This window comes from Tamandua tetradactyla, chromosome 6, assembly GCF_023851605.1.
Source record: "Tamandua tetradactyla isolate mTamTet1 chromosome 6, mTamTet1.pri, whole genome shotgun sequence".
NCBI classification, from domain to species: Eukaryota; Metazoa; Chordata; class Mammalia; order Pilosa; family Myrmecophagidae; genus Tamandua; species Tamandua tetradactyla.
In genome coordinates, this window is record NC_135332.1 from 4,373,720 (window position 1) to 4,393,690 (window position 19,971).

General features: G+C 36.2%; 1 protein-coding gene across 13 annotated transcripts in view; it reads left to right on the forward strand.

Annotated features, from left to right (window-relative positions):
- Positions 1-19,971, forward strand: part of TANC2 (tetratricopeptide repeat, ankyrin repeat and coiled-coil containing 2) — a 642,298-nt gene that overhangs the window by 594,699 nt on the left and 27,628 nt on the right. For all 13 annotated transcript variants that reach the window (XM_077163513.1, XM_077163519.1, XM_077163523.1 and 10 more), the window contains 4 exons: positions 1,023-1,145; positions 7,578-7,814; positions 13,083-13,268; positions 15,114-15,207. In XM_077163513.1, the coding sequence (XP_077019628.1) occupies positions 1,023-1,145; positions 7,578-7,814; positions 13,083-13,268; positions 15,114-15,207 (640 nt within the window). The remainder of the gene's footprint in view (positions 1-1,022; positions 1,146-7,577; positions 7,815-13,082; positions 13,269-15,113; positions 15,208-19,971) is intronic.

Here is a 19,971-nt window from a genome sequence, read left to right on the forward strand (position 1 = left end):
GGAGACATGTCATCCCCTAATCCAGTTTAACAACCACTCTTGACTAAATCACATCAACCAGGGAGATGATCTCATTACAGTTTCAAATATATAGTATTGACTAGGGATTATTCTACCTTTAAGAAATGGGATTTATATCAAAACATGGCTTTTCTTAGGGGGCATACATCCTTTCCAACCAGCACACTTGCTTATTGACATTTAGTTTTGGTATACTGCCTTTGTTACATTCAGTGGAAGCATATTACAATGTTACTGTTGACTGTGGGCCCTAGCGTGCCTTGATTGTATTTTCCCTTGTATACTATCCCATTTTTAATAGGTTACAGTGTTGACATTCATTTGTTCTCCTTCATGCAAAAACATTCTTATATTTGTATATTTAATCACCATCGTTGTCCACTCTAGGCATTCCTAAGTGATAACTCTCAATCTTTACCTTCTACTTTTCCTTCTGGTGTCATACGTGCCCCCAGCGCTTCCCCCTCAACCATGCTCACACTCAGCTTCATTCAGTGTATTTATATTATTGTGCCACCACCAAGCTTTGAGAGCTTGGACATGACATATTACTTCTGTCCATATTTTATTAGCAAGAATTCATTCGTGTGTCCCACCTGTCAAGGAGGCTAGGAAATATAGTTTTCTCAAACACCCAAAAAAAGTTGAAATGGAAATCATTGATCATATTTCATTGTCTCTGCCATGGTGTATATTTTAGTAACTTGAATTTAAGGGATTTATTCAAGGACTGCTAATAAAAAAAGAAATGAAAAACAAATTGCATATAGATATAGCAGAAAGGAGAGGTGTTAAGATCTGTTGCTAGAAATTGCTGAGAGGGAGGCAATTTAAGTTAGCATGTTCCTTTCAAGATTCGTCTTTGCCCTCATCAGTGGACAGGCTTCTCTGTGTGTGGACATTGTTAGGGTGAGACTCTATTCTCACTTACTAGAACTAAAAAATCTACAGTACTTATTAGCTAGGCTAGGAATTTAATTATCTCTGTATTTCTTTTTCAGGGTTTGAGTAAAAAAGTTGGTGTATCATCCTCCATCCTCCAAGGTCTCTGGATCTCCTATAGCTCAGAAGGTCTTTCCATGGCATTGGCATCTTTACGAAATCTCTATACTCCAAATATAAAGGTAGAGAATATAAATTCCTAAAGAATTAACTGTGAAAAAATTGTAAGGATGATTAAATGGCTGTTTAATTGATCTTTGATTTGCCTTAGACTGCCTCATATGAATTAACCTATTTTTATAATTTAATATATTTAAATTCTTAACATTTAAACCTATTATCCTTCTACCTTCTGCAAGCTACCTGTGACTTATAGGATCAAGCTTTGCTAATCTAGGGAGTAAATTGATCCAAGGTAGCCTTTGCTTTTGTTTTAAGTAGAGAAGTTATAGGTTTAAAAAATAATCATGCAGAAAACACCGAGTTCCCATACACCCTCCCCCACCACACACACACATACACACACACACACAGTTTTCCATTATTAATAATTGCATTAGTGTGGTACATTTGTTACATGAAAGAATATTTTTATAATTTTATTATTTACTATAATTCATCATTTACAATAGGATTTTCTGTTTGTGTTGTACAGTCCTATGGACTTTTTAAAAATTTTTATTCTAGTAACATATACAACTAAAATTTTCCCTTTAACAACATTCAAATATATCATTAATTGCTGCTAATTACATTTGCAGTGTTTTACTACTATCACCATTATCCATTACCAAAACTTTTCTATCACCCAAACAGAAACTCTGTACCAATTATCCATTAACTCCTGATTAACTTGTATGATATTTTCTGAATGTAGGAATGTGCTTATTCCAATTATTTCATGTAAGTGAGATCATACAGTATTTGTTCTTTTGGGTCTGGCTTATATCAGTCAACGCAGGGTACTCAAGGTTCATTCGTGTGTCACATGTATCAGAATTTCATTATTTTTTATGGCTGAATAATGTCCATTGTATATATATAGAGAGAGAGATATATAGCAGTTTTGTTTATCCATTCATCTGTTTTTGAGCACTTGGGTTACTTCCACATTTTGGTAAATTATGTATAATGCTGCTATGAACATTGGGGTGCAAAGAGTTGTTCAAGTACCCCCTTTTACTTTTTTGGGTATATAACTAGAAGTGGGATTGCGAGGTAATACGGTAATTCTCCACTTAACTTTCTGAGGCACCACAATTGTTTTCCACAGTGGCTGCATCATTTTACATTCCCACCAACAAATAACAAGTTCTCCTAGTTCTCCACATCCTTTCTAACATTTGTTTTCTGGGTTTTTTTGTTTGTTTGTTTGTTTAATACTACCATTCTAGTAGGTGGGAAATGGTATCGCATTGTGGTTTTGATTTGCATTTCCTAACGGCTAATGATAAACATATTTCATGTACTTTTGGGACATTTGGAGAAATGTCTGTTCAAGTCTGGCCCATTTTTTTAATAGGATTGTTTGTCATTTTGTGGTTGAGATATAGAATTCCTTTATATAGTCTGGATATTAAACCCTTATCAGACATGTGTTTTCCACATATTTTCTCCCCTCCTGTAGGTCTTTTTACTTTCATATAGGTCCTTTGATGCACGAAAGTTTTTAATTTTTATGAAGTCTCCTTTTATCTGTTTCTGTTGCTGTTCATGCTTTTGGTAAATCTAAGAAACCGTTGCTTAGCAAAAAGTTCATGAAGATTCTTCCGTATATTTATTTTATTCCAGGAATTTAATGGTTTCAGTTCATACATTTAGGTCTTTGATCCATTCTGAGTTAATTTTTTTATATGATGTGAGGTAGGAGTGCAGCTTCATTCTTTTGTGTTGGATATCCAGTTTTCCCAGCACCATTTGTTGAAAAAACTTTCTTTCCTCATTGAGTAGACTTCACACCCTTGTCAAAAATCAGTTGGCAGTAGATGTGAGGGTTGCTTTCTAAACTCTGTATTTTACGCATGATTTTTCTGTAAACCTTACAACTTCTCTAAGAACAAATAATAATTTTCAAAAAATTTTCTAAAAATCAATGGGCTATAGATGTGAGGATTTATTTCTGAACCCAGTTTGATTCCTTTGGTCCATATGTCTGTCTTTGTGTCAGTTCCATACTGTTTTAATAACTATAGCTTTGTAATATATTTTAAAGTCAGGGAGTATGTGTCCTCCAACTTTGGTACTCTTTTTCAAGATGTTTTTGGCTATTCATGGCTCTTTATCATTCCATATAAATTTGATTATTGACTTTTCCATTTCTGCAAAGAAGATAGTTGGGAGTTTGATTGGGATTGAGTTAAATCTGTAAATCACTTTGAGTAGAATTGACATCTTAGCAGTATTTAGTTTTCTCATTCATGAACACAGAATGTCCTATTAATTTAGGTCTTCTTTGATTTCTTTTAGCAATATTTTGGTGTATTTCATATATGAATCATTTACATCCTTGGTTAGATTTATTCCTAGTTATTTGATTCTTTTAGTTGCTCTTGTAAATGGAATTTTTCCTCAATTTCTTTTTTTTTAATAGTTTTATTGAGAAATCTCCACGCACATACAGCCCAACCATAATATACAATCAGTGGCTCACAATATCAAAACATAGTTGTGTATTCTTCACCATGATCATTTTTAGAACATTTGCATCATTCCACAAGAAGTAGTAATTTAAAAAAAATCTTGTATATCCCACACCCCCTTACTGCTCCCTCTCATTGATGCACAATATTTCATTGATTTCTTCTTAATATTGTACATTACTTGTGTATGTGGAAACACTAATAACTTTTGCATGCTCATTTTGTACCCCATCACTTTGTAGAATTTATTTGTTAGCTCTAGTAGACTTTTCATATTTTTCTATATATAGGATCATCCCATTTGAAAATAGGGAAAGTTTCACTTCTTCTTTTCCAATTTGAATGCCTTTTATTTCTTTTTCTTACCTAATTGCTCTGTCTAGAACTTCCAGTATAATGAAGAATAATAGTGGTGACAGTGGGCATCTTGTTTTGTTACAGATCTTAGAGGGAAAGCTTCCAGTCTTTAACCGTTGAGTATGTTCGTGTGTTTTTCATATATACTCTTTATTATGTTGAGGAAGTTTCCTTTTCTCAGTGTTTCTACCAAGAAAGGATACTGGATTTTGTCAAATTCCTTTTCTGTGTCAAATGAGATAGATGATCATGTGGTTTTTCCCTTCATTCTATCAATGTGTTGTATTACATTAATTGATTTTCTTATGTTGAACCACCCTTGCATACCTGGAATAAATCCCACTTTTTTTATGGTGTATAAGTATTTTAGTGTGCTTTTGGATTCAGTTTGCTAATATTTTGTTGAGGATTTTTACGTCTGTATTCATAAAGAATATTGATCTGTAGCTTTCTTTTCTAATAGTATCTTTATCCAGATTTGGTATAAGGGTAATGTTGGCCTCATAAAATGAGTTAGGGAGTGTTCCCTCCAATTCAGATTGTTGGAAGAATTTGAGAGATTTGATGTTAATTCTTCTTGAAATATTTGATAGAATTCACCAGTGAAGCCATCTGGTCCTGGACTTTACATTGTTGTATAATTCTTTATTACTGATTCATTCTCTTTACTTGTTACTGTTCTGTTGAGATCTTCTATTTCTTCTTCAGTCAGTGTAGATAGTTTGCATGTTTCTAGGAATTTGTCCATTTCATCCAGGTTATCTAATTTATTGGTATACAGTTGTTCATAGCATCCTCTTAGAATTATTTTTATTTCTGTGGGGTCAGTAGAATGTCCCCCCTTTCATTTCTGATTTTAGTTATTTACATCCTCTTTTTTTTTCTGTCAGTCTATCTAAAGACTTGTCAATTTTTGTTGATCTTTTCAAAGAACCAACTTTCGATTGATTCTCTCTATTGCTTCTTTATTATCTGTTTCACTTTTCTGCTCTAATCTTTGTTATTTCCTTCCTTCTGCCTATTTGGGTGTAGTTTGCTCTTCTTTTTCTGGATCTTCCAGGTTTGACATTAGGTCTCTATTTTGAAATCTTTCTTTTATTTTTTTAATGAAATTTTCTTGAGATACGTTCCCGTACCATTTAATCATCCAAAGTATACAATCATTGGTTCACAGTCTCATCATACAGTTGTGCATTCATTGCCACGGTCAATTTTTTAATTTTTTCCTTACTCCAAAAAAATGAGAATAAAAATAAAAGTAAAGAAGAAACCCAAAAACATCCCATACCCCCAATTACTTATTTTTTGACTGTATTTTCTTACTTATGTGTCCATACACTGGATAAAGGACGTGCCAGTCACAAGGTTTTCACAGTCATATTATTGAAAGCTACATAGTTATAGAATCATCAAGAATTGAGGCTGCTACTGGATTACAGTTCAACAGTGTCAGGTATTTCCTTCTAGCTGCTCTAATACACTGAAAACTAAAGAGGGATATCTATATAGTTCATAAGAATAGTCTCCAGAATGATTTCTCAACTCTACTTGAAATCTCTCAACCACTGAAACTTTATTTTGTTTCATTTCTCTTCCACCTTTTGGTCAAGAAGGCTTTATCAATGCCACAATGCCAGATCTAGGTTCATCCCCAGGAGTCATGTCCTATGTTGCCAGGGAGATTTACACCTCTGTGAGTCATGTCCCATGTGGTGGGGGGGGGGGGGGGTTACTTGCAGAGTTGGCTTAGAGAGAGAGGGCACTTGTGAGCAACAGGTTTTCTGGTAGTGACTTTTAGCCATAATCATAAGTAGGTTTAGTGTTTTGGTTTGCTAATGCTACCAGAATACAATATACCAGATATGGAAAGGCTTTAATAAAGGGGATTTATGAAGTTATACATTTACAGCTCAAAGACCATAAAAATGTTAGCTTGACTCCAGAAAGGGCAATGGTTTCGAAACACCTCTGTCAACTGGAAAGGCACATGGCTGGTGTCTGCTGGTCCTTTGGCTTCTGGTTTCAAACAACTTTCAGCTTCTAAATCCAGTCACTTCCTCTCTAAGTGTCTGTGAACCTTCACTTAACTTCTCTGGGGCAAAACTCTGGGTTCTGGCTTGTTTAGCATCTCAGGGGAAGGCACACAGTGACGTCTTCTGGGCTCTGCTTCTCAAAATAAGTGTCTGGGTGTCTGCTTTCTCTTTTGGCACTCCAAGCATCTCCAAATGTCTACACCTGTGTCACTTTTGAACTCCTCCTTTCTCCATGAGCTCTCTTAAAGACTCCAGTAAACTAACTAAGACCCGCCTCAAATGGTCAGAATCACGTCTCCATCTAGTCAAAAGGTCATACCAGCAATTGGATGTGTCGCATCTTCATAGAAACAACCTAATCAAAAAGTTCCAGCCTAAACAATAAGTCTGGCCCCACAGTATTGGATCAGGATTGAAAGAACATGGCTTTTATAACAGTTTCAAACTAGCACACTTAACTTCTTCTTTGCAGGAATAAGTTTCATAAGGGCAAGCCCCAAGATTGAGGGCTTGGGCTATTAAATTGGTTGTCTCCAATGCTTGTGAGAATATCAGGAATTCCCCAGGTAGGGAAGTTCAATATTTCTACTTTTTCCCCAAAGGGTTGCAGCAAACACTTTTTTTCTTTTCTACCCAGATTACTCTGGGATATGTTGGGGCATCACACTAACCTGTACAAACCAACAAGATCTCACACGCTAGTCAAGGTTTCATGTAATTATGGTGTTCAGATAAACTGACCATACAGTTTAATTAGTGTGCTACAGAAAATATGAATTTTGCACAAATAAACATCTCTTCTTTTGTTTTCACATAGAAGTAGATATTCCTTTGCCCCAGGCCAATTTGACTTTATTGTTTCTTATATGGCTTTAGCTGACATCAAGCTACTCTGATCTGCAGACCAGAATCTGGGAGGATGAACAAGTTTCCTGGTTCATTCTTTCATATTGCCACCGAATAGATTGGCACCAAGATACACATACCATAGTACATTTATTGGGTTTCTCTGCTGCATCCAGGTCAAGACCAGGGACCCACAATGGAATTCAGGCTGGCTCCACACCATGCCAGCAAAGGAATAAGAGAGGGGCCAGCAAAGCCACCTTGAGCATCTCCTACAGTTTTCTGCATTTTCTTGATCTAGCACTTGCTCAGTTACTGCAGCCCTTTAACTGTGTTCCAGAGTTCTGAGGAAGATGGCTCTGCCAGTTTTCGTTAGTTGTTCAAAGATTTTGTAGAGAAATGGTACCCTGGAGCATCTTATGCTGCCATCTTGGTTGACTAGAACTCCAAGCCTTTGTTTTGATAGGAGCTTTTGTAGACAAGAGTTCATTTAGTAGAGACTAAATGTTTAGCACTATAGTATTTGTGGCAAACTGCTCCTGTTAACAAGCAGTTTATGTAGAGAAGTCATTTGGCATCTAAGGCAAGATAATGAAAAAAGGAACAAATGAAGATTATAAAATAAAGCAATTACTGCATGCTACTAGGCACTGTTGTAGTATCTCAGATCATGTAATAAAACTATTCATGACACATTATGACAGATGTTTGTACTGATGATTATTTCTTTTATTTCTAGGTCAGCCGATTGTTGATTTTAGGAGGTGCCAACATCAATTACCGGACAGAGGTTTTAAATAATGCTCCAATTCTATGTGTCCAGTCTCATCTTGGTTACACAGAAATGGTGGCCCTGCTGTTGGAATTTGGGGCCAACGTAGATGCCTCCTCTGAAAGTGGCCTGACTCCTCTGGGCTATGCCGCAGCAGCAGGATTCCTGAGTATCGTTGTGCTGCTGTGCAAGAAACGGGCCAAGGTAATGGCCACCCAACTCTACTGCTTTCCTCTTCTTCTCTTTTTCTTTCTTTTCAAGGTGGAGACTTTCTTTATCTCCCCTGGTACCTCATGAATCTAAGTAAATACCTCAAACCCTATTAGGGAGCAGATCAAAGGGGGTACTGGCTCTGCATATGTCACAGTGTTTGTCCGCTTAACATTCCCAGGCCACACTGCATCTGAAAGCAGTTCTAAGACCGTTTAGAGGCACTTAAGAGACTACAGTATCCAGCAGCCATGAAAATTTCCTACCTATCAACCAAGAAATGCTCTACTGAGCTCAAAAGAAGCTTCCTTTTAACAAAGAGAAAGGAAGGAGAAGAAGACAGGGAAACAGGGAGAAGGCAGTAGGAGGTCTGAACTGAATAATGCTAACAAACTCAAAGCTTTTCATGTATAGAGAAGAAAAATTAGCTTTGGAAATGAGAACAGACACCAGAATCTCTGAAGACCACTACCCAGAAGTATGGAAAGAAAAAGACTCTCCTCCCCATTTATACTAAACCTGACCAGAGGTGCCTAGAAGTGTTTCTGTTAGTACATTTCAGTTCCCTAACAAATATTTTCAAAATATACATTTGCTCTATGATATCTCAAGAATCACTGGTACAGAAGAACTTGATTTCACAATATTGATGAAAATAAAAATGCTGCTCTCACAAATGTGGGCCTCGAAGGAAATTGTAGCATTATAGTGTTTTATTTCAGTTCTTTGAAAATAAATCTAAGATCGGTAGTTTTGCAATGAAATAGGAGCTATTATGACCTCATTGTGAGGCATTCAACACTCTTTACAAAAGGAAGAAAGTGGTACTCCTGAGATTCCTTAAGGAACTCTCTTAAATAAAATCTCTTAGATAAAATCTCTTTTAACCTTATTCATTGCCAAATAAATTAGTATCCTTAAAAAGAAACCATCCCAACCTCCTGACATTCAGCTGAAGCTACTTTCTCAAAGATCACTGACACCACATAATAGCCGAAACAGTATTGAAAATGAAAAACAAAGTAGAGTTCTCACACTTCCCAGTTCCAAAACTACTTAAAAACTAAAATAATCAAAACTGTGGTACTGGCATAAAGGTAGACATTTTGACCAATGTAATACAATTGAGAGTCCAGAAATAAACCCACACATCCATGGCCAACTGATTTTCTACAAGAATGCCGAGTGCATTCGGGGGAAAATAGTCTCTTTAAGAAATGGTGCCAGCAAAACTGGATGTTCGCTTGCAAAAAAGAAGATAGACCCTCTACCTCACACCATGGACAAAAATTAAATGGATCAAAGACCTAAATATAAAAGCTAAAAAACTATTAGAAAAAAAGAAACAGGAAAATCTTCAGGAGCTGTATCTGGCAATGGACTCTTAGATGTGACACCAAAAACATCAGCAGCAAAAGAAGAAATAGATAGATTAGAGTTCAGCAAAATTGAAAACTTTTGCACATCAAAGGATATTATCAATAAAGTGAAAAGACAGCCTACAACATGGAAGAAAATAGTTGCAAGTTATATATCTGATAAGGGTTTAATATCCAGGATACATAAAGAACTCCTACAACTAAACAAGATGAACAACCTAATTTAAAAATGAGTAGAGCACTTGAATAAACATTTTCCCCAAAGAAGATATACAAATGGACAGTAAGCACATGAGAAGATGCTCGATATCATTAGTCATTAGGAAAGTGCAAATCAAAGCCACAAACAGATACCACTTCATACCCAATAGAATGGCTATTTAAAAACAAAAATAGAAAATAAGTATTGATGAGGATGCAGAAAAATTGGAACTCCACCCCGCAGTGTTCCTATCAGCATTATTCACAATTGCCAAAAGGTATAAGCAACCCAAGTGTCTATTAGCAGATTAATGGAGAAACAAAATGCAGTATATGCATACAATGGAATATTCAACAGTAAAAAGGAATGAAGTTTCCGATACATGCTAAAACATGGATGAACCTTGAAATCATGCTGAGCAAAAGAAGCCAGACACAAAAGGACAAATATTGTATGATTCCACTCATATTAAATATCTAGAAGAAGCAAATTCATGGAGACAAAAAGTAGATTAGAGGTTATGAGGGGCCGGGGGAGGGGAATTGAGGAGTTAATGCTTAATGGTACAGAATTTCCATTTCAGGTGATGGAAAAGTTTTAGTAATGGATGGTAACACAACATTGTAAATGTAATTAATCCCACTGAGTTGTACACTTAAAAATGATCAAAATGGAAATTTTATTTTATTTATATGCTACCACAATAACATTTAACTTACTTTAAACTGCCAGTCACCAAATAAAGCAGCTTTTTCTGATTCCTCACCTCTCTAAATCTCTCCACGGTATTGACAGTACTTCTCAAAACTTTTAATGTTATCCTAGTCCTGCTTCTACCTCCCTGGTTGCTCATCTCGCATCCTCCTCCAGATATGATTGTCCACTCAGATTTTGTCATCTGGTCTTCTCTACTGTGGTTTCAACATTAAAATCATAGTCTTTGGAATCAAACAGATCCAGGATCTAGTTCTCTTCCCACCTACTTTTGGGTGATGTTTAACTCCAAATTGCTGATCCCTGAAAAATTTTCTAAGGTCAGTTTCACATTCCTAACTGCCTCCTGGACAGTTTTGCCCAGATGCCTCAATGGTACTTCATATTTACCTTTCTAAAATCACTTGTCATTTTTATTCTTTATTAAATCAAATGTAGCTCCATCTATCTCAAACTAAGGGTCTTTAATTCCCTCCTCTCCTTAGCTCTTCCAAATCCATTTAGCAGTCAGCTCTTCATTTTATCCTCAAAATAGTTTGAGCATCTATTCCTTTGTCTCTATCCCAACTGACACCATTCTCCTGAATTACTCTAGGCATCTTTTTGTTTAACAGCACCCCCCTTTTCAGATTTTAATCTTACCTACTTTTATACCCATGCCTTTACTTTAAAAAAAAAATTTTTATATAATTTTAGACTTTCAAAACCATTGCAAAAATAGTAAAGAGAGTTCCTGTATATCCTCCATTGCCTAATATTAATAGTTTTCATAACCATCATTCAGTTATCAAACCAGGAAATTAATATTGATATGGTGCTCTTAACTCATCTATATATCTTAATCAAAATTTTCCAGGTATGCCACTAAATGTACTTTTCTGGTCAAGAATCCAACCCAGAGTTGCATATTACATTTAGTTGTTTTGACTCCTTCATCTCCTACAATCTGTTATAGTACCCAATTCTTTCTTTTCTTTTATGATCTTGACACTTTTGAAGAATACTGGCTAGTTATATGGTAGAATGTTCCTCAGTTTTTAATTTGTCATGTTTTTTCATGATTAATTACTTTATATATTTTAGGGAAGAATATCACAAAAGTGATGTTCTGCCTGTATTAATGGCAGCACATCAGGAGGTACATGATATTGATATGTCTTATTATAGATATGTTGATTTTAATCATTTACTGAAGGTAGTCTTTCAGGTTTCCCAGCTCTAACATGCTGTTTTACCTTCTGTAATTAAGAAGTATCTTTTATGGAGATGCTTTGAAATTAAGCAAATATTTTGTATCTCATCGTACCTTTGTCCACTAATTTTAGGATCCATCAATGACTCTTGGCTGCAACAATTATTGCTATGGTGTTTGCATAATGGTGATTTTCTATTTCTACCATTCCTTAAAACTTTACTAATTGTAATTCTATGTAAGGAAGAGCTTCTCCTTCTTCCCATTTATTTGTTTATATCACTGTGGATTCATGGAAATTTATTTTATCCTTTTGGCTATAATCTATTACTGTTATTTATTTTGTGGCTCAGATTGCCCCAAATTTGGCCCAAATTTCAGGATGCTTCCTTTTTCCTTTCAATTTCCCCATATTATTTTTTCAGCAGTTTCTTACTTTCTGGGACTACAAAATATTCCTGACTCATCTTTTCCAGTTACTGCCATCTCTAGTTTTTAAAAGCACAGTTCTGAGCCTGAAAACTGTCGGTGGCTTCCCATTACCTACTGATTAAATTCCAGACCATTTAGCCTGGCAGTCAAAAATATCCTTCTCTAGTCCCAAAGGATACCCTCATCCTGACAGTGTAAACTTTCCCTTCATGTACCTTAGCCTTAAAAAATTTAGAATAATTTCATTGTTTCCTATGTGAGCCCATTAGGATAGCCCTTTCCCTCTGAATTCATTCCTGAGTCCAGCAAAGAACTAATGTTTCCTTCCTCTAAAATTTTATTGTATGTTTTGCTTTCCTCATAACATTTATTATATACTACATTGTTGGATAAGTTTTTGCCATACTTATTACATCTCCCTACCTTGTCCTTGAGAGAAGAATCCATGTATTACTATCTTATTTTTCTTTTGATCCTATGTGTTACCTCAACATAGTAGGCATTCAATATCATTGTTACATGGATGGCTGGGTGGAACTGTAAACATGAGAAAGCCAGAAATAGAACTTAGGTTTCAAGAGTTCTAGCTACCACTGAACTAAGAACTGTCTACCTGCCTGTAAAGGCTTACTCATCTATTGAGACTTGTAGCTAGGGGCCTTCTGGTGGATTGATCTTAATCAGACACTTCTTTCAACTTGTAACCAAACTTGAAATTATAAAAAAAAAAAAAAAAATCTTATTGGAGCTCATTCTAGCAATAAGCTCTGAATGCCTCTAGCCCATTCTGCCAGATCTTTGAGATTCTGCCCTTCCATTGGAAGACAGAAGCAGCCTTTGCCAAAACTTAGTGGTCAAATGTATGATTCATTAGATGAGCTTCATACTTCTTTGGAAGACCGGAGGTTGGAGCTTCAAAATGTTTTTCTTCTCAGTCATGATTTCGAAGATACTTTTTAGTGCCAGCAGAGCTACCAGTCTCCCAAATCTTGGTCTGAAAAGAATTATTTGAGGACAGAATATACCTCAGGAAAACAAAGCTGGAGCTAGGAGTTTTGCTTTTTGTTTATTCTTCTGGAGTGAAGACAAAAGACTGACCTTATGAAAAGATATTCTCCCCAGTGGAAAATCTAAGAGTTGTATCTCAGTGATTATCTAGCCCTAGGAGAGTATTTAAGAGGGTATCTTCTAAATTTCCTCAGAGATTAGTTCAGAGAGTGGGAATGGATAAATCTCAGTAATCCAGACTTTTGCAGTGGACTGGTGCGACTAGACTGGGAGTGCAGGTGTGCCTTTCTGACCACAGCCTTTGTTCACACAGATTTCTCTGTCCCCTTCCTTAGGTGGATCACCTGGATAAAAATGGGCAGTGTGCTCTGGTGCATGCTGCACTCCGAGGTCATCTGGAGGTTGTAAAGTTTTTGATTCAGTGTGACTGGACAATGGCTGGCCAGCAGCAAGGAGTGTTTAAAAAGAGCCACGCTATACAACAGGCTCTCATTGCTGCAGCCAGCATGGGTTACACTGAGGTAAGAGAGTAGGTGATACAATTTTTTTTATGCTATGTGTTATAGGGCATAGGAAACAGGGAGATTGTATTGTTACAAAAATTTCCAGCCAAATTAATGTAAATGTCCTGAAGAAAAGGGAGATTAGATTCTCTGACACACTTGGCTATTCAAATGCTACAGGACATAAAATATGAGAATTGAAAAGGACCTTGGAAATTATCAAATCCAATTCCTTGCCATTTTTCCACCCCCATTTAGCACATAATGACACTAAAGATTCAAAGGATTAATTGTTGACCTGCAGTCACATGGTTAGGCAGTATGGATTAGGAAGAGCCAACATTTGGAATCTCAGGACTAGGTTTGAGTCCCAGCCTTGCTACTCACTAGCTCTGGATCTTCAGCAATTTACCTAATCTCTTAGTGCCTTAGTTTCCCAGTAAAGTAAAGCTTCCTTTTTATGAAGTTATTATAAAAGATGCCTTATTAACTGTAAAATAGTATGCAAATGGTATATTTACTAATTTTATTTATTCATGAATATAATAATAATAGCAGCAGAACATATGGAATTGGTGGCGTGCTAGGAATGTTTAACAACCAGCTCTCAAGGGATGAGGGTCAGGTGTGATGTATATGTACATATATTTATTATAAATGTTACTGATATAATTGACAGATAGTACACAAATTACAAATAATATTGAAATATGTAATACTCAGAGTTAAGTGCTTTTGTTGATTTTTCCCAAATTTGTATCAATAGCCAGCCTAAGGTGGAAGCACAACCATAATTTGACAAATGGTGTTGCATCCCACTTGCTCTTCTCTCAATAATTTTATCATCACTAAATCTGATATGTGATTACTGTTAAGCAATTTCTAAGCTTTATACAAATTACATTCATTAAACTGAAACTTCTTTTAGCTTTAGCACTAAATGAAATACTGATTGGTAATATTTGCCAGTTTTCAGGATGTAAACATAGCACATAGCCAATTTCAAGCTACCAATGGGGCATCACTGAGAGCAGAGATTGGAAGAGATGCATAGTAGCACACCAATATATAATATCTCTACCTCATGGACACAATAAACATAAATAACTTCAGGAGCATAGATAATAGTAAAATGTAGTTAATTTTTAACTATGAGATGAGTATTTTTAAACCTTTGATTTTAATATAATTTATTTAATTTTTAATAATGGCTGGATTTAACAATGGGCTCACAAAATTTCTTTAAAAAGTAGCAGTCAGTTCTCCAGGGCCAGTACAAACCGGCTCCTGCACCCCACTGCCTGACTGACTCCAGTGAAGCACCTACACTGTCAACTAACCTGATACTTATTATAAAGGAAATAATAAGTGAAATGGAAAATTTTAATATCTGTGGGAAATTTTAAAATTTTTGTCCATTTAAATTCCTGGAAACCTACCTGTCACTTTCCTTTGTATCCCTTTACTATCCCCAAAACAGTCCTTGTACTTTTGAGAGGATAAAAGAAAATAATTGCTCTGCTATTACAGACCCTCAGTTTTCTCCATATTTATTTACTGTGGGTTTTTATTGGGAGAATGAGGGATTGCTTCTATAACTTAAATATGAGTAAGGTGTAGTTTGATGAAATCACATGTTAAATAAGTGAACTGTGTTCAAGAGAAACATGAAAATTATACCTGATAGGACAAACACTCATTATGGCAGCTTTGGTTTTCTTTGGTAGGACAGGTAGTTCTGCTTCCTTTTGTATGCAAGAGATTTAGTGACATTGGATCATCTAGGTATCTTCCAAATCTCACAAGCTAGTGTCAGCATAGTTTCCCACCTAAAGTTTGAACTGATACAACTTCTTGTTTCAGATTGTCTCCTACCTACTTGATCTTCCAGAAAAAGATGAAGAGGAAGTGGAGCGAGCACAGATCAACAGCTTTGACAGTCTCTGGGGAGAGACAGGTACTTCTTGAAGACATGGCTGCTCTCTAATGAGCATGTTCTTTTTGTGAGAAATCTCTGTATCTCACACCCTGCTTTTTATCTCTGGCATGCTTTTGGCAGTCTTCTGTATTACGGCTTTTGTATTGGGGACCAGTTCAGCCAAAGTAAAAAGTTAGGCCATTCTCCTCTTTCAATTTCTCTTTCCCCTTACATTCCCCATACTGTAGCAGTAGAGTCTTCTTTCAAACAAAACTTTTCTCCTCTCTGTTTCCACTTTTTTTTTGGTATGGGCAGGCTCTGGGAATCAAACCCAGGTTTCCGGCATGGCAGGTGAGAATTCTGCCACTGAGCCACCATTGCACCACCCTCCAAATATTTTTAAAAGACTGAAAGTTTCCTTACAGTATGCCAGAACAGAACAGGAAATGATCGTGGCCTTTTCTCTTTTTTTATTTGATCTTTGTAATAGGAATACATATTTCTCCCATGAAAGTAATTCTTCCACCTACAATTATAAGCCAGGAAGGTAAATTTTTATCCAAACGTCTGGCTTAGCCAAGTGTTATCACTTTAGAATGGTATCTGACACAATTATAGTGACACATTATGAATAGAGTTGCTGTCTGGATGCAAAATGAGGGTACACCCTGGAATGCCCATCGCATGCAGTTCCTCTTGGTCTGTAGCAAAGCAATTTCTGAATCACTTGGTACGTACTGCACAAACAGAAGCCTCTTCCTTGTGGCCTTTGCAGGAAATGATTGATGTCTTTCCCTCAAGTCTAAACTGGAGTATCTGGAGAAACATTAGTATCCTTGATATGTTTTTATGAAAACCAGGCAATGAAAACTGTAGAATCACCACAGATACGTGTCATATTTGCCAGGAGAAGCAGACCAATATTGAAATGGCCAATTTAGGGAGAATATTTTACTTAACTAGAAGAGTATGCATTTTGGTTAGGGTCAGAGTGTTAGTAAAAATAAGAGAAGACACTTGAACTCATTTAAAATTTATAATGACCTATTGAATTGTGATGTTTTCTTTAATGGCAAAATCTTTATAAGTTTCATGACTTCTTTGAGGTCATGTAGAATGGTCCAAAGCTCAGGAATTTACTTCTCAAACAATCTCTCCCTGTGTAAGAGCCAAAGGAACAGATGCCAGGCAGCTGCAGCTTAAGAGCCCATGACAGATTAAAGGAGAATGCACAGCTGGAAGCAGCTGCTGTGTCTGTGATCACACCCTGAGGAAAGCCAGAGGACAGACTGAAGGGAAGGGGCTGATCAGGACATCAGCAATTCTGGCATATGTTTATATGACCCTCAGCTGCAGAAGGGACATGTTGGTTTACCTCTCCTATCCACAAACTGCCAGAGCATAGTGTTGTCATACCTCACAGCAGACCCCTTGTTGCCAAGGCCATGGGCACATAACTGCTGAAGAGGGCAAGAAAAAAAATAGTGGCCTAATGGTGATGATAAATAGAAATTACAAGAGTAACAGTCATAGTAGTGAATATGAGACATATTCTAGTGCTGTACTTGAAAGAAACCCTTAAAAATGTTCAAAAAGTATAAAAAAATGCAGGACTTTGCTTTTATTGATATGAATTTCTTATCAGGAACTATCTGAGAGTTTTAAAAAATATTTCGTGCTTTATTAAAGAATACAATTTTTTACATTCATTTCATACCTAGTACCATATCATATCTCAAGATTTTAAAAATCACAACTACATTTCAATTTGCTTATAATCAGAATCTTTATATGTAATAAATTTAGCCTTATAAAATGCTATTTAAATCTGAGTTAGGATTAAACACATTTGTGATATGATTTATATGTCCTTGAAAAGTATTTGACTACAGAGAAATTTCTGTAAAATAATGTTGATTTTGCTATCTGAAAATTACCCTGTAACTCACCTCTAGTTAAGAATGGACTTCGTCTGCTGTGATGGATTGTACCAAGTATCCATGTTTCCTACTAACTTACAGCACATATTCAATTAAGATTTATAATGACATGTTAATTGTGATGTTTCCTTGCATCATAGGGAATCTTAGTAGTAGGGAATGAAGGTCTGTGACCTGCAGCTCCTGACCAGGTTTTCATATCTGCAATACTGACCTAAATGACATGGTTTTTACCTAAGGAAAATAACGTGGACATGATATTCCCAATCATCTGTATCACTTTTACTATATTGAATCGAAGATATCAGTAGCTATAAGAAACACTATTATTTTATGTGCTACTATAAAAGGAAAAAAAGTCTCTGCCAATTAAACTGACACAACTCTTATTTTCACATCCCTTGTAAAGTGCATCCCATTTCTGTGATGTTAAAATGGAGGCGGGGAGGGATCTTAGGATCACTGAAACACATCTTGGAATATAATAAAATATTCATTGAGATGTAATTTTTGCATATTGGATTTTCTAAAAGTAAGTCACTAGAATATTCTAGTTGCTATTGTCCTCCTTTTGTAGCCACTTTATCCTTCCAGATAGCATCTTTCCAACATCCAGCTTTCATCATCTGGCTGATTCCCTCCCTCCCACAAAGTTTTTACAGACTTCTCATGGAACAACAGAAGAAAAGCAATTTAGGTGACAGCTTGCTCACCACCCCCTCTTCTCCTTTGTGTTGTGGGCACAGCCCAGGAACAACATGAAGAGTTTCTAGCAACACTGGAGCACCTGAGCCAGCCCTGGATAATCCATGGCTCAAAAGAAATTTTCTTTTGCCAATTCACAAAACAAAACAGATTCCCTTAGTTTGTTTTCTTATAATCGTTTGCCTAGATTGCTGCAACTGCTTCCTAACTGATCTCCTTCCTCTAGCCTCCCCTTTTTATTACTCATCTCCCAGACTTCAGCCAAAGTGATCTTTCCAAGCACGGTCTGTCCGTAGCGCTTTGCTCCTAACCGCCCTTCATTGGCCACCTGTAGCACAAGTTCTTTAATGTAGACACAAGAAAAGCAACCATACAAAATTTATATTTTGACTAGTGCATTTCCTAATATAACTTACATGGACAGTTTAACTGAACACCATAAGTACATGGAACCTTGAGTAGGGTATGAGATTTTGTAGGTTTGTCCAGAGTAATGCCCCAATAAATCCCGGTAATTTGAACAGTGAATAAAAAAGTATTTGCAAAGTCCCCTTGGGGGAATGGTGAGAAAGAGGGAAAATTGAACTTCCCCATTTGGAGAAGGCGTGATATTCTCACAAGCAGTGAGGACAACAAAATCAATAGGCTGAACCCCTGTTCATATGACTCTTATCCCTGCAAAGGATAGGCTAAGCCTACTTAAAATTAGGCCTTAGAGTCACCCCCAGAGAACCTCTTTTATTGCTCACGTGTGGCCTATCTCTCAGCGAACACAGCAAGCAAACTCACTGCCCTCCCCAACTGTATATGGGAGGGACATGACACCCAGGGGTGTGGACCTTCCTGGCAGCATGGAACAGAAATCCTAGAATGAGCTGGGACTCAGCATCAACAGATTGAGAAAACCTTCTCGACTGAAAGGGGGAAGAGATAAATGAGACAAAATAAAGTGTCAGTGGCTGAGAGATTTCAAATAGAGTCAAGAGGTTATCCTGGACGTTATTCTTATGCATTATATAGATAACCCCTTTTAATTTAAGGTGTATTAGAGAGGCTAGAGGGAAGTGCCTGAAACTGTGGAGCTGTGTTCTAGTAGCCATGTTTCTTTAAGATGATCGTGTAATGATATTGCTTTCGTATAGTGACTATATGACTGAAAACCTTGTGTCTGATGCTCCTTTTATCTATGGTATGGACAGATGAGTAAAAAATATAGATTAAAAATAAATAATAGGGGAAACAAATGTTAAATTGAGTAGAGGGAAATACTAGTGATCAGTGAGAGGGAGGGGAAAGGTGTATGGTATGTATGAGTTTTTTCTTTTTTCTTTCTATTTCTTTATCTGGAGTGATGTGAATGTTCTGAGAAATGATCTTGGTGATGAATGAACAACTATGTGATGATATTGTGAGCCATTGATTGCACAACAAGTATGGAATGTTCATACATTAAGAATGTTCGCATTGTATATTGATCGATTTTATTAATAAAATTTTTTTAAAATCTATATCACAGCGAAAAAAAAAAAAAAAGAAAAGGAAATCAACCATGATCTCCAGCCTTATCAACTACCTATGTTCTCCAGTACTCCTTGTGCTGCCTCAATGCCTTTATACAGACTTTTCCCAGTCAGCCAGGGCAATATAATTATAGATTAAAGTGGGCAGTATAGCTTTATATAAGGACACTGGTTATGAATTTTCAGCTGTGTTCTGTGAAATGGCACCATTAATGAGAGACTTAATCCTGAAATATTGTGTATATTTTCTCCAAGTGCTATGAATTATTTTGTAAAAAAGAATGTATTCTACACACACACACACACAGTATTAAAAGGGAGTTTACTACAAGCCTATCACCAGTAGCTACCTTAAATGGGATCAGAACATGAGAGTTAGAAATTTTCCAAATGGTTTGTTTTATGCACAAACAAGATTATTCATTAATTCCCTTTGTTATTTATTCTGCAGCTGAATAAATCCTCTTAGATTTCTGGGCAAATAATAAACTCTGAGTTCTAACTTATTTAGGAAGGATGTAAAAAAGAATGGTTTGTTCTATAATGTCTCCTTTTAAGAGTGAAGGAATTGAGGCTTAGGGAGTTTAAATAATTTGATTAAAAGCACAACTAACTAGGGACAAAATCAGAATCTGGAC